This window comes from Anoplopoma fimbria, chromosome 5 (assembly GCF_027596085.1).
Source record: "Anoplopoma fimbria isolate UVic2021 breed Golden Eagle Sablefish chromosome 5, Afim_UVic_2022, whole genome shotgun sequence".
Lineage (NCBI taxonomy): Eukaryota > Metazoa > Chordata > Actinopteri > Perciformes > Anoplopomatidae > Anoplopoma > Anoplopoma fimbria.
In genome coordinates, this window is record NC_072453.1 from 3,494,223 (window position 1) to 3,508,425 (window position 14,203).

General features: G+C 40.8%; 2 protein-coding genes across 2 annotated transcripts; both read left to right on the top strand.

Annotated features, from left to right (window-relative positions):
- The first annotated feature begins 1,556 nt into the window (after positions 1-1,556).
- Positions 1,557-4,837, top strand: LOC129091688 (growth/differentiation factor 10-like). The gene is made up of 3 exons (XM_054599385.1): positions 1,557-1,827; positions 3,232-4,139; positions 4,646-4,837. Exons 1-3 carry the CDS (start codon positions 1,557-1,559, stop codon positions 4,835-4,837), a joined length of 1,371 nt encoding a protein of 456 aa, XP_054455360.1.
- Positions 4,838-8,941: 4,104 nt separating this feature from the next.
- gdf2 (growth differentiation factor 2) lies at positions 8,942-13,732 on the top strand. The gene is made up of 2 exons (XM_054599151.1): positions 8,942-9,374; positions 11,158-13,732. Exons 1-2 carry the CDS (start codon positions 9,023-9,025, stop codon positions 12,075-12,077), a joined length of 1,272 nt encoding a protein of 423 aa, XP_054455126.1. The 5' UTR covers positions 8,942-9,022; the 3' UTR covers positions 12,078-13,732.
- Positions 13,733-14,203: the final 471 nt, after the last annotated feature.

The following is a 14,203-nucleotide window of genomic DNA, read 5'->3' on the forward strand; positions in this document are numbered from 1 at the left end:
CAAAAAACAACATACTAATTATTATTCAAGGTAATTCAAAATGATTAACTTCGATTTGAATCACCCCATGGAGAGTTTGATTGATTGAAGGAACAGAACCCTCATCAGACCAATCCAAAATAACCAATAAGTTCTCAGTGCAGAATAAAAAGTTATAAATGAATTGCTTGAAGTCCTCACACATAATCAATAGAGTAATTGTTGCCCAAAACCAGTATTTTCTGGTCTGACACCAGCTTTGGTTAACTTTAGGAAACTATCAGGCAATGGTCAGGAAAAGAGTTAGGTCACGGTAAAAGAAACCAAATTGTGCCTGCTGGTATCATATTGGATGTGAACTATGGTCTCCAACATCAAAGTCATGCCCTTTGTGCCCCCAACCGTCTTCTCTGACCTCCTTCCTAAGAGGTTTTGAGGGGCTATAACAACGTCAGGCCACTTTCAGGGCCCCACATCCCAAGGGGCCGGTTGGAAATCGAGCCTTGGCCACAGTCGCCTTTGCCTCTGAGAGAGAGAAGTCATTATTCGCATGACCACAAGGCTGCTGCTTGTGAGGAAAGCACAAGCATCGGTGGTTTTAAGTGTTTGATCAAATGATTAATGCCGTTGTTTTTAGAAGTGAGGACAGCCTAAAAACACCATCAAAAGGAGACTCACAGCCCAATTAGAACCAATTAGAGGAGCCCACGCTGAGTGATAACTAAGTTAGATGGCTCGCCGGGTGGAGACAGATGCTATCTGGCTATTTCGTTGAAGCAGCACGAACTTTAAACACACCAGTGTTTTACTGAGGGGGGTACCGGTCCCAGCAGAGTCCTTTATATCCGATGTAAGACACGGCGGTGTCAAAGAGCCGCTTGTGATCCCTCTCAGGACCAGTAGGACTTATTTTAATAGCTGTCTGACCCGTGGTGGCTCTAAAGTCTGCTGCCATCTCCCTCACAGGGAAACTATTGTGTTGCAGGAGAAACACAGAGGAGAGCCTAGAAAGATGCTGTTGACTGCTTGTTACTCTATCTTAGCGAGTTATCAGCTATCCTGAGGCTGAGATGAGCATCTGTAAAGTCAAAATTTTGTGTGGTTTTACTATTTTTTTAATCCCTAAAAAATGTGATATGACTCTGGGACAGCATGTGTGTGTGTTTCAATGTCAATTATTTGATGTTAACCTCTGCAGCTTTAAAAACCTCTTCCAGGAGGATCTTTGTGCCTGGAATAGTCACACTACCTGAGTGGATGCTGCATATTTACAGTATTGGTTTGATATTCTGCTGCTCATCCAAACTGGTAAGCAGCTCACCTAAAATGCTGCATGTCTCTCGTTGGCTGCTCGCTCCGAGGCGTCACCATCTGAGATCTAGCAGCAGAGCTCCATGCATGCGTCCTCCCCCCGTCCTCCTCCCATTGTAGAAACAGCTGTAGACCGTGAACCACGCAGTGAGGGCCTGACACGGATTACCTGAAGACCGGCTGGAAGTCTGGGTGGGCATCGAGCAGCGAGAGACAGAAAGGCTGCACTCCTTTTGCTTCTCAAGTTACTTTTTTTTTGCTTTTTAATGGGATTTCATCCAAGAACATCAACCATGGCGAGCAGGCTTCTTCACGCTCTGCATGTGTTACTGGTTCTGGAGTCGAGTTGGGGTAAACTTGTGTCTGAGGATCTCGGTGGAGCCGTGCGTCAAGGTGCCGGAGTCTCAGCGGCTGTGGAGCAGCGCGTCAACCGGGACATGGTCTCCATCAACATGTTCAAAGTGTACGAGAAGTACAGCAAAGAGCCGCAGAGCCAGAGGGACGCAAACACCGTGAGGAGTTACAAGGCTGTCCCGAGTGAGTGACCACAGAGTTTATAAATCCCATGAAGAGATCCGGTCATAATAACATAATAATAATAATAATAATAATAATAACTGCTGGCACTGTGAGAGTAAGAAGGGAAGTCTACTTTCCATAATATGTCAAAATTAATTTTTTTAAACTCTTTGTTAACCCTCTCTCGGATATTTTCAGGTAACTGGTAATATTATGGACCAATACACGATAATTTGGCATTTTGTTAAAAAGTCATGAATTTTTATTTTTCTAAATGGTGAAATGAAGCTCAGATCATAATGATTAACCTGATACCCAGTTGTTGGTCATTATTATAACATATCACAGCTTTTGGGAAATAGACATGTCTATTTCCTGAAGCACTTTAAAATAAGGGGAATCAGCTTAATACCCTAGTCTGATTTAAAAAATGTATTTTTTTAGAACTTATTACTATTTTATGCTACTGCGTGTGTCATGTTAAGGGTTCCAATATAATTTTTGCTCCTCCACTTTTAGTTTACTTACTTTTGTTGCACATGTCTTTACAGATCAACTGTTTACATACTGAAAATACAGAAACGGGCTGTAGTATGTGTTAAACTGGAAAAGTCTAATGTCGTGAACAAAATAACCCTTTGAAAAAAGCATCCGATCTTAATTGTGTCATCAGTGCAGCATCCTTACCGCAAGTGTTTCACTAACATAGCTGCTCTCACTCCCCTTTGGGCCAAACATCTTCGCATATATGCTCCGTTGGTGTTATGATTTAATGATCTGGGTGACTGTTAAGTCTGTTAGTTCACCGGTAGCTGCAACAGCCTAGGTGTTAGACAAGAGCCCATTATCACACCCAGACACCGGCAGCACAGCAAAAAGCCTCAGAGGAGCTCTTTCGGCTATAAGCATTTCCATATGCGTGCGACAGACCTACTGGACCGATCCAATGTTTGTCTTTCAGGCTGTGGTGGAAGTGTGGGAGACAAGGGTTGAACTTCAAGAGTATAGCCATCCAGGATGAGGCTTTTGTTCGTGCTTGAGGCAGGCACTTAAGCGTGCCGTGCTTAATATTTTCCATGCTGCTCCTTATGTCAGTCAGATGTGTCGAGCTACATTTTGCAGAAAACGTATCGGATGGTGTTATTCATGTCAGTCAAATATGCCAGAATGATATGATAGAAGAGCGTGGGAAAGGTTCAATGCAGCAACTTGATCGCTTTAGTTGTCTTTATTGTTCACTTTAGAGGGAGATCCTCCTTCAGGTTTTTAGCATAGGTTTGACAAAACATCTGCATGGTTGAAGAGAGAGTCCAACCATGTTATGGAAGACAGGCTGAAAAAAAGGTTGTCCTACTCAGAAGTTTTTAAATTGAAGAGCTTGTTTTTCTCATCCATCTTCTAATTTCTTTTCAAATTATCCAGGAGTCTTGCATGGCAAAGAAGTGTTCCAGTTCAACCTGTCCACCATTCAAGAATCAGAGCTCATACTCCTCGCCTCTTTTCATTTCCTCTACAAGCGGCCCCGCCACCACCAGCGACCGTGGCGTTTCCGAAAGCCTCGCCACCCATCCAGCGGCCTCCAGCATCCCTATACTCCCTCCCCGCAGCTCTTCTTCCACGGATCCTCTTCCACAAACTCAGCTTTTGCAACACCACTGGGGAACATATCTCTGGCTCCTTTCAAGAAAGGCTCTTGGCAAACAAGGGATGTAACGGTGCTGCTGAAACACGCCAGGGATGTCAAACAGCTTGTGGTCACGGTGGAGTTTGAAATGGGGTTCGGGGAGGGTCGGGGACAGCAAAGGAGCCCTCAAGGCGAAGAGCGCCTCTATCCAGCCAACCTGCCGTACATCTTGGTATACGCTGACGATCAAGCCATAGATGAGCCGAACAGCGTGGCCATGTCGCTCCAGAGGTACGGGCCCTTTCCTTCCCCTGAGGACGCGTCCTCCTCAGCCTCAGCTTCAAGGATCCGGAGGGAGCTTCTCCAGATGCAAACCAACGACATTCCAGAGGTCCAGTACAACACCTTGAAGAATCATGAGCTGTGGCAGAACACGTACTTCCCGGCGAAAGCCAAAGCATTAGTGAAACCAGGAAGGAAGCACGGTCTGGAGAGCAGCGAGGGCCTAGGAAAGCCCCAGGTGCTGAGCTTCGACGAGAGGACTATGAAGAAGGCCAGGAGGAGACAGTGGAGCGAGCCCAGGGTTTGCTCCAGGCGCTACCTCAGGGTGGACTTCGCCGACATCGGCTGGAGCGAGTGGGTTTTGGCGCCAAAGTCATTTGACGCCTACTACTGCGCAGGGGCCTGCGGATTCCCCATCCCTAAGGTAACTGGGTTCTTCATTTTGATTCAGATAATAGAAAACAATGCTGCACGGTGGTGTCGCCTCACAGCAAGAGGGGCCCTGGTCCAATTCCCAGGGCGAGACGGGCCTTCTGTGTAGAGTTTGCATGTTCTCGCCATGTCAGCGTGGGTTCTCTCCGGGTTCTCCGGCCTCCTCCCACAGTCCAAAGACATGCAGTTTAGGTTAATTGAAGACTCTAAATTGCCCGTAGGTGTGGATGTGAGCGTTAATTGTTGTCGTCTATATATGTCAGCCCTGCGATAGTCTGGCGACGTGTCCAGAGTGAACCTTGCCTTCGCCCAATGATTGGATCGGCTCCAGCCCTCCCGCGACCCTTAACAGGATAAGCGGTTACGGATAATGAATGAATAATAGAAAATTCTAATCTTTTCAGGCATCATATTTATTTATTTTTGCCTTTATTTTTACTGTTATAACAGTAAGTTCTATCAGCGTTGATCCCCCTTTACTCCCACTTATTTCCTTAGGTGGTGCGTCCTTCCAATCACGCCACCATCCAGAGCATCGTCAGAGCGGTTGGAATCGTCCCTGGCGTCCCCGAGCCGTGCTGTGTTCCAGAAAAGATGAGTCCCCTCAGCGTCCTTTTCCTCGACACAAACAGGAATATGGCGCTAAAGGTTTACCCCGGCATGTCGGTAGATACCTGTGCCTGTCGGTAGGGCCGGAGATGGTAGGACGTTCAACCAATGAAGATAGAATGTCACGAGAAGGACGTTCATGTAGAGCATATTTCAGGAGCATTTCCACATTGAAGAGGACTCCAGTAAAGAGGATGAACTCTTGAGTCTCAATCTGAGAACTCTGTTGTGAAGCGTGGACTAGCCTCCGTCATGATCCGACGTTGACTAAACAGTTTCCATAGATGTTTTTTTTCCTCCATCCAGGTCACTGTCATTTCTTTTTCTCCCTTCATACAAAAGCAGTTTAAAGAAGTGCACTTAATACAAACCTGTGTATGTAATATATTGACCGTCTGGATGTTGAAGTTAACTCCTGCAGGTAGATCTCCATCTCTGTTGATCCCTCATAAACTTCTAGAGTCTTCTCAGCACACTTTTACTGTTATAAAGTGATCTTCCCGGCTTTGATATCAGACGAGAAAAGACTTGATTTTCTTTGGTCTCGGCTTGGACTCAGACCTGGTTTTGGAAACATTTCCAACTAGACTAAACTCAATGTCTGGGTTTAAACAGTTTCTGAAACCTTCGGACATCAGTAACCTCTGACGCTTGCCCCTGTTGTTTGGAATTAACTGAAATTTTGACACACTGATGAACTGCACACTGAATCACAGGAGGGTCTGAGGGACACAGAAGCTGCATGGCAGCACATTTAAATCCTACCAAATTAATCAACCCTCGTCATGTAAATACTGTAGTTACTAATGCTAACTAAATGGTACCTATTCTTAAGTGATGGCACATAGTTGCCATTGAACACCTCCCATATATAAGCAAGGAACATTATTCATGCATGAGAGGTAATATCTTCTTTGAACTATACTTCAATAGCCATTTGTTTATCTTGTATATAATGAGTGTGTTTTGACACCTTCTGAGATGGAATGTGTTGCTTGCTTCTGCTATGTATAACAGCAGAGAGAAAAGTGGTGCGTTGCTGCCACCTGCTGTGCATTTTTGGAAAAGCTGAAATGACTAAAGTTTTAGTACTTCCAGTGGCTACTTAGTATTTCCCTTTGGTACATAAATACTGTTTATCAAAGATGAAATATAGCCAGTTATACAGTTTGTAATGATAGTAGATTTCTATACTAAGTAAAACGGGATAAATGTATATGACCTTATAACTGTATGGCTCAAAGTGTATTTGAATAGCTGTGTGATGTGTGCTTTGACACATCATAGACATAATGTATGCGTGGTAAGGAAATAAACTGAATTGTACATACGATCAAAGACACTTGCTGACTTTCTTAAGTTTCATAAAAAGTATATAAATCCCAGACTTTGTATGCATTTAACATATAACTTGCTACCATTCATATACATAATACACACACACATACTTGTATACATATAGATACACTATATATGTATGTATATATATATATACACACACCTATATACATATAAATATATATATATATATATACATATAAATATATATATATGCATTCAAAATAACAGGTATTGATTGGCCTGTCAAAGTGGCATGATAGTGTTGATTTATTCTTTAGTATTGTATATTTAGTATTGCGTATTTTATTATGTGAATATCCAGTTTTTCTAGCTGTGTTCACATTACTGCTTTGTTCTCACAGCAGGCAGCTGTTCTCAGATTTAAAAAAAAATATTAAACCCACTTTACTTTATCAGTAGAATTAAGCAAGCTTTGTTTGAGACCAAAAGCAGAGCCGGAGGGCGAGTGAACTTTGAACTTATTTTCATGAGATTGACAGACCCAGTTTCTCTGTGTCTGCTGGATGTAAAATAAGCAACTATTTGCTACCAGTTTGACAAACGGCTTTACACAGTGAAAAAAAGTCTATGTTGTGTTAACAATTTTCTCCTCAGCCCATGAAGCCATAAAATAAATGTTGCTTTAAAGATCTGTTAAAAATAAAATAGTTAATTGGAGAATTTAAATGTTACATGATGGTCTAAATGTTGTTTCAAAGCTTTTTTGTGCCCTGATAAAGAAATTCTGGATGAAACACTTAAATACTTCTGAATTTCTTGACTTGGAAACGGAAAACTCTGTACTGAATGTTGGCACCAGACATTAACCATTGCAAGCCTCAGAATGCTACTAATATCAGCCATCAAAGACCACAGTATATCTGCCAAATTTAAGTATAATTAAAGTACAGTTTTTAACCGAGTATTTTTTCAACCCAGTATCTGGCCTAAAGTAAAATGACCAAAGTTTCACAACACATCATTCTTAGTCCACATTATTTGCTGTGTCTGTGCCAGTAGGTCTTGTCGTCGCTTTTCATCACTGATTGACTCCATAGAGAGGAACTCTCAAATGCTTGGATGGGCCATAATGAAAGCAATTTTATGAAACCCGGCATGAACCAAGTACTGAGTTACTGCATTGGTGAAAGACAGAAATTCCAAGAAAGGCTGGACACATTGGCCCCCCCCCCCCCCACCATCATCATTTTCAAGTGGTGTGAAATATTCTTTGCTTTCATGTCCATCATAATTTCTAGATCCTTTGCATAGAATAATCATAAAGTGCAAAGGAAATGCTGGAATGAACAGAAGAAGAACAGAGTAGTTAGTGATTGCCACCATAGATGGACAGAACACTAAAAGAGCCGAATTAAACTTAAACCATACGCTGGTCATAGCTGCTCTCATGGACACACACTGCATTTGCAGTAAACAATAGTTCTACGTTTTCAGCTTCTCACCATGGCTCACTGTGCTGATATTACTGAGTTTCCTGAGTTATACACCTCTTTACCAGCAGAGAACAGACAGATCCATGGAGAAAAACAACCTTGGAGTTACATCATCTTCAATGTCTGATTATCCATCTGGGACGATAAACACAAATAAAAAAATAAAAAATCATGACACTAGTCATATTGCTCAACAGTTTCTCTATTTTATGCTGCAACCAGCTCTGTTTAGCTGTGAGATGATATTTTACTAGATTGATAGCAGCAGCCTGGAGATAGCAGGCTGGTTAGATAGCATAACACTTGCGCTGCTTGACACCAGTGAGCAATTGTCTTAAAGCACATAAGGGGTATTGGCATAGAGAGGTGAAGTCCTGCTTCTTCCATTAGACCGCCATGGGACCTTATTTTGGAAAAAATATGTACGGTAGTCAACAGCGAGTGACAGAAATCCGATTTGAATTGTGCCATGAATTACATATATAATAATGAAAACATTTTTGCAAATCAATTCATTCCCATTTTGTCGTAAAACTGTTGAAGTATATGTAAGTAGAACTGTTAAAACACATAATTAGAAAGGAGACACAACCAAAAGTTGCGTAAGTGACATCTCTCGCCGGAACGGATAAATTTACTATTGTGCATGGAACATATCTAAATTACCTAGCTAGCTAGCTAACAAGCCAAGTTAGTTGTCGTGCTGGTGTTGGTGACATACAATGTGCAACACAAGATACTTAATTCACTGAACGGTTTCACACAAAACTAAATGGCACTTAAAAAAAACTTACGCCGATAATTATCGGTTAAATTGAAGTGGAAAACGAAGGGTCTTGCGCTGGTTTAGGAGATTATTTCACTTCCATATTCCCAAAGCTATCTGTGTCTGTCAAATATAGTAGGCTATCTTCCTTATCAGTACCTTTAAAGGGAACAAAGGCATCAGACATTTTGGTATCTGGAACATGTGTGTGATCTGCAATGTACAGTATAAGATATAAGTTAAACAACACTAACTTGTAAGACGTATTTAACAATGTCTGTGGTGAAGAATGCAATGTGCTGTTTCTTTTAAGTGTTTTGTTTCCACTGGCCTCAACACTGTCACCCTCAAGCTGGGAAAAGACATTTTATGGAAATATCTGCTTGTCATTAACCTCACAGTATCCAGTGCCTCCCTCATTATCGCTGTCAAGTGTTTACAGTGTCTTCATTAGCAGCCAGTCCTCTAGTGATAACAAAGCTTAAAAGAAGGCATCAATGGCAGTGATAAGCTTGGCCAAGCTACTATTTTGGTTGACACAAGTCCCCCTGTTTACTCTGGGAGCATGGGAGCGGACATCAGGACTGTGGTCCTTGCATTAGGGATCTCCATTTTCAAACCTTGCCGTCGCAAATTCTGTTTTCAAGCCAGGAAGAAGGCAAATTTTGTGCCAGTTCAGTGGCTTAGAAAGGATCTAATTTCAAAATGCAGAGCTCCAGATCATTCCTGTTCCAGGTTTGTTTGTGTCTGGTGGTTTCTATTGGTTCCTGCACCTGTAAACCTCTCAATAATGACATCCAGAGTGAGGACCCTGAGGAACTCTACTCCCAGCTGTCAGAGGAGGACCTTCTGGAGGAGGAAGACGCCGACTCCAGGATGGAGAACCTCCTGGGTACAATGAAGGAGGGCTTTCTGAGGAAACTCAACCTGTCGGATGTTCCTCAGGAAAACAGCAAGATCTGCCCTCCTCAATTCATGATGGAGCTCTACAACAAGTACGCCTCGGACAACTCAGCAAACCCTCAGTTTGATGTAATTCGAAGCTTTACCGTCCAAGGTACATGTGTTTTACTTGTCATGCAAGAAGTAGAATATGCAATTATCTTCTGTCTAGCTTGAGGGAGTCACTTCCTTTTAATAAAGATAACTCTTATTGTGGGACCGTTTTGATTTTCCTTAGTAATCCCCATGGTCACAAAGTTCAACATTTGGAAATCTCTACATGCCAAATGTATATTTAGGTTATCTAATTTATTGAACTAGTTTCTCAACATCTTTTTTACTAGTAACATTGTTCAATTAGGTTTTTTTGTGGGTTTTACGGTTTACAAAACTCTAAACCAATGGTCCCCGACTTTGGCCTTTGACCCATTTAAAATGAATCAATGTCTACTTGCAAACTGTAATAACTGTGATCAAAAGTGATCTAAAAACATTTTTTGTGTAACAAAATAAAACCTTTTCAGGTTCCTCAAGTTCTTAAATATGTAATGTAATGTCTTGCGAGCCCTTTTGGAGGCCTGAAACCCTATGTTGGAAACCACTGCAAAGTGTCTCCAACATTTTTTTTTGTCATTGAATAGTTACAGTACATTGATATATTGTTCTTGATAGCTTAATTATTGCTTTAAAAGACTTAAATGCATGTATTTTTCCTAAATGGCCATAATAAAAAAAAAAAAGCACTCTTACCTTGAGCATGTCATAGACCTGTAGCCTACGAACATTGATTGAACACATTTTAGCGTTGGCAGTCACCAATAAGCAAATTCAGACATCTGTCAAGTTTGTAATTCACTCTGACAGTAGAAGCTAGCAAGCTAGACTAATTGTTGTTCCTGCATTATAGAAAGCAAGCAGTCTAGCTAGTGTAAGCCGTCTTTCTTTCATGGGTCCAGTCCACAGTCCAGACTCTGAAAACTCACAGATATTCCTGTGACCTAAGCCTTTTGTAAGGTACTCTCTTAGACTGTAAAGAAGAGGTGGACAAAATCATCTATTGGTTTGTGGACTGCGTTTTTGAAGCCTTGTGTGATCTTAGATTTAGATCGCCATCTTAGATTTTTACAACCAGTGAATGGAAGTGACCATATTTGGACTGAAGACGAGTGACGTAGAGGCGCTGTAAACCGTTACTGCTACTGTATTGATATAGGTACCAACCTGTCAATCAGAATGTAGCACTGCACTAAAGCCTAGTCTGTTTTATCGTCAATTTTAGTGTAAATGGGATCATAATTTACCAAATGAAACAGCACGTTGTATTGAAGAAGACTTGAAACTAGTGATTGAGACCATAAACTCATGTTTACAATGTTTACTGAGGTAATTAATCAAGTAAGAAGTAGGGTCATTTTCTCATAGACTTCTATACAGTCAGACTTCTTTCTGCAACCAGAGGAGTCGCCTACTGATGGCTAGTAGAAAGAATGCAGGTTTAAGGCACTTCTGCATTGGCTTCAATTTTCTGAACTGGAGGTTGCCGCCTGGTCACTTGAATCCTGGCGCTAACATGCAGAGTTCAGACGGACTCACGCAGTAACATAAAGTGTTCATATCACAGATGGGGCCAACAGTACAAAGCAACCAGTAATCGTTGCAGCTGCAGTGATATCGACATTGTCTGTCTGAACCAAGAATTCAGTTTATTTTATTTCATTTATTTTGTAATTGCACCAAAATAAGTACACAAAACCAAAAGAAAACACCCATAATACATATACAACTGATTTATTTAGAAAAAATAAATTCTAATATCAGTCTGACCTAATGTCAGGCAGCGCAAATCTTAGCGGCTGTCTCATATAAACCCCTCTTACCTGATGTTGTCTTTCCAACAGATTTCCCTCTCTTTGTGACAAATGGCACAAAGTCAAAGCACAGGCTGCAATTCAACGTCAGTATCCCCGACCATGAAAAGATCACTACTGCTGAGCTGCAGCTCTTCTTCTTCCCAGAAGCCAGATCAGGAGTCACCTCCCACAATTTCAAGGCCACCATCAAAGTCTATGAAGTAGATTACAACGATTTCACATCTACCACCCAACTGCTTGTTGGCAAAGAGGTGACAGGCTTGGAGAGCACGTGGGAGACGTTTGATGTGACCACAGCTATTCAGAGCTGGATCAAGTCGGGCCATGGAGCAACTGTTTTTGATGTGGTTGTGGATAGGAAGGATTGTGGGGTATCTAAAGGTGGAAACGAAGGGGAAGTCTGTTTGAATATGAGCGTGTCTGTTGGAGATAATACTTCAGCAGCTTTGATAGTCTTCTCAGATGATCTGGGTAGCAGGAGGAGGGAAACAAAGAAGGAATTAAGAGAAATGATCCTCCACGAAGAAGAAACCATCTTACAATCGGGCGCCGACTGGAACAGAGGAGATCACCTTCCAAACGAGATCCCGGAGGTTCAGCATCCACGGAGACAGAAAAGAAAGGCAGAGAGGGAATACTGCCAGCGGTCCTCTCTCAAGGTCAACTTTAGGGACATCGGCTGGGACAGCTGGATCGTGGCGCCTCCAGAATATGACGCCTTTGAATGTCGAGGCCTGTGTTACCATCCGCTGACGGACGAATTGACCCCTTCAAAGCACGCCCTCATCCAGACGCTGATCAACATCAGGAACCCCAAGAAGGCCAACATGGCGTGTTGCGTACCCATCAAACTAGACCCTATCACAGTCATGTATCAGGAGAACGGACGCCTCACCATAAGATACCTTTATGAGGAGATGAAGGTGGCAGAGTGTGGTTGTAGGTAGTCAGAGTGAATTGCTCTGCTCTGGTTGTAGCGCATGTTAATCGTTTGAATGATGCATTTCATTCAAGTCAGTCAAATGTTCATGCCCTCCATAGGCCCAGTAGAAGAAATGTACCCCAGTCTGTCTAAGTATAAGATAAGCTAGAACTGTATTTATCCCCAAAGTGTGCATGAAACATAGATGCCTCCTACCTATGTCTTTTACTTGATATAGATTGTAGGTTATAGGTTTTAGATTAAAAAGTATATTCCTCCCCATGCAACAGCATATGTTACAAGTATAATGTTTACCATGTCAACATGGTGTTAGCATGCTAACATTTGCTAATCAGCACTAAAGTGCAGCTGAGGTCGATTGGAATGGATTTCTTTTTGCAGGTTATTTCCCATTAATCAAATTATTGGACAAAATTACTTTTGACCTGTTGATGGCGCTAGATGCAAAGTCATGCAATACAAATTATTGAAATTCATCCTGCAGGTATCAATGTGTGTACCAAATTTCCAATTTTTGTTGAGATCTTAAAAACGAAAAAAAGTCAACCCTGGTGGCACAAAAGGAAAAGTCAGGAGATCACCAAAGTAATAAGAGCCCATCCCCTGGGTACCATGAATGTCTGAACCAGATATTATGGTAATCCTATCAATAGTTGTTGACCGACATTGCCATCCTTAGAGCCAAGCATTACTAACAATTTAATAAAGTCATGCAATGCTTACATTAAACATACTGTATGTATCTTTTTACAGTGTAGTCATGAAACAATGCTATGTAGCATTTACTGTTTATGCTTTTCCTTCAAATTAGTTGCTAATTAAAAGTCTTAAAATAGTGATATTTCTTGAATGATGGAACTATCAACAAGTCAGTTACACCTTGTTGCATGCGCTGCTATGAATTCTAATGGAACCAGTGGCCTTTGCTAAAAATGTGTTGTTGTTGTTGTTAATTTTATTTTACATGTTAACACCACTAAGCAGAAAACCAAAAGGAGACAGTTATCTTTACACTGTGTATTTAATACTGGATATATGTACATAAAAAAGCTTGCCTGTACACTGTCCTGGTCTAATATGTTTCAACAACAATACAATTGTAATTGTATGCAGTAAATCATTTTTAAAAGAGCAAAAAGTATATTAAAATGAAACAAAAAAGAATTAGTAAAACACAATCTAAAAATCAAAGTCCTTGAATTTTGTTTGTTATTAGACCTCTTTGGTTACTATCACAACAACTATATAATTATGTGTTTTTTTGTAGATTAAGAAAATAATGCTACAGTACATCCATCAGTAATGTGATGTTTGTAGAAGAAATCAATTGACCTGTTGGCATTAATAGCGGGACATTTAATCACAGCTGTCCATCTATTAATCGTGTACTAGTTTAAGTTTAAATCTGTACATTACCATTGAAAGTGTAATTTGTTTATATTGATATATATATTTAGAGGTATTCTGCAAATCACTGCCATACAGACTTGTACAGTGTTCAGCTTGTACATGCATGCTACATTGCTGATTGAAGAGTTTTTATTTTACTGTATGTCTCATGATGTCTACATTTTGTTTTTGAGGTTTTCCTACCCTGAAATGAATAAAAGTCTTGCCACAAAACGAAATTGTATTTTAGTTACTCAAGTCATCCTGCATTTACTGCATTAAGTACCTTAAATACCTTTAGTACCTTTTTGCATGACTGAATGTCTTTTTCTTCCCAATTCCTACTTTGACTTCAGGTGGTGACCATTGGGTACTGCAATTCATAATACTCCAACCAATAAAATCATCACAGACTAGCTAAACAAATGTAACTGCGTTTTTTGCCTAAGTTGACACTATCACCTTGTATTGGCAGCTTCAAACTAATAAATATCAGCATTGCCTAAAAAAAACTTAAATCTCAATTTGTAATCCTGCATGAAAGTAAGCTGACGACTGAGTATAGCATAGTATAGCAAAGTGCAGTTATAGTGTACGGCAGTGTATTGCTGCAACCACAACAAAAAAAAGAAAAGAAAACATTTGCTCAGATTCTCATTACTTGATAGGAGATAAGTTAATATAATTGTGATATAATTTTTTTACACGGCACAAATAAACTATTACTTGCAATCCAAATAA

Coding starts and splice junctions, on each gene's coding strand:
- LOC129091688 (XM_054599385.1), top strand. CDS start 1,557: ATGGGATTTCATCCAAGAACATCAACCATGGCGAGCAGGCTTCTTCAC. Junction 1,828..3,231: donor GAGTTACAAGGCTGTCCCGA/GTGAGTGACCAC, acceptor CAAATTATCCAG/GAGTCTTGCATGGCAAAGAA. Junction 4,140..4,645: donor GCGGATTCCCCATCCCTAAG/GTAACTGGGTTC, acceptor TTATTTCCTTAG/GTGGTGCGTCCTTCCAATCA.
- gdf2 (XM_054599151.1), top strand. CDS start 9,023: ATGCAGAGCTCCAGATCATTCCTGTTCCAGGTTTGTTTGTGTCTGGTG. Junction 9,375..11,157: donor TCGAAGCTTTACCGTCCAAG/GTACATGTGTTT, acceptor TCTTTCCAACAG/ATTTCCCTCTCTTTGTGACA.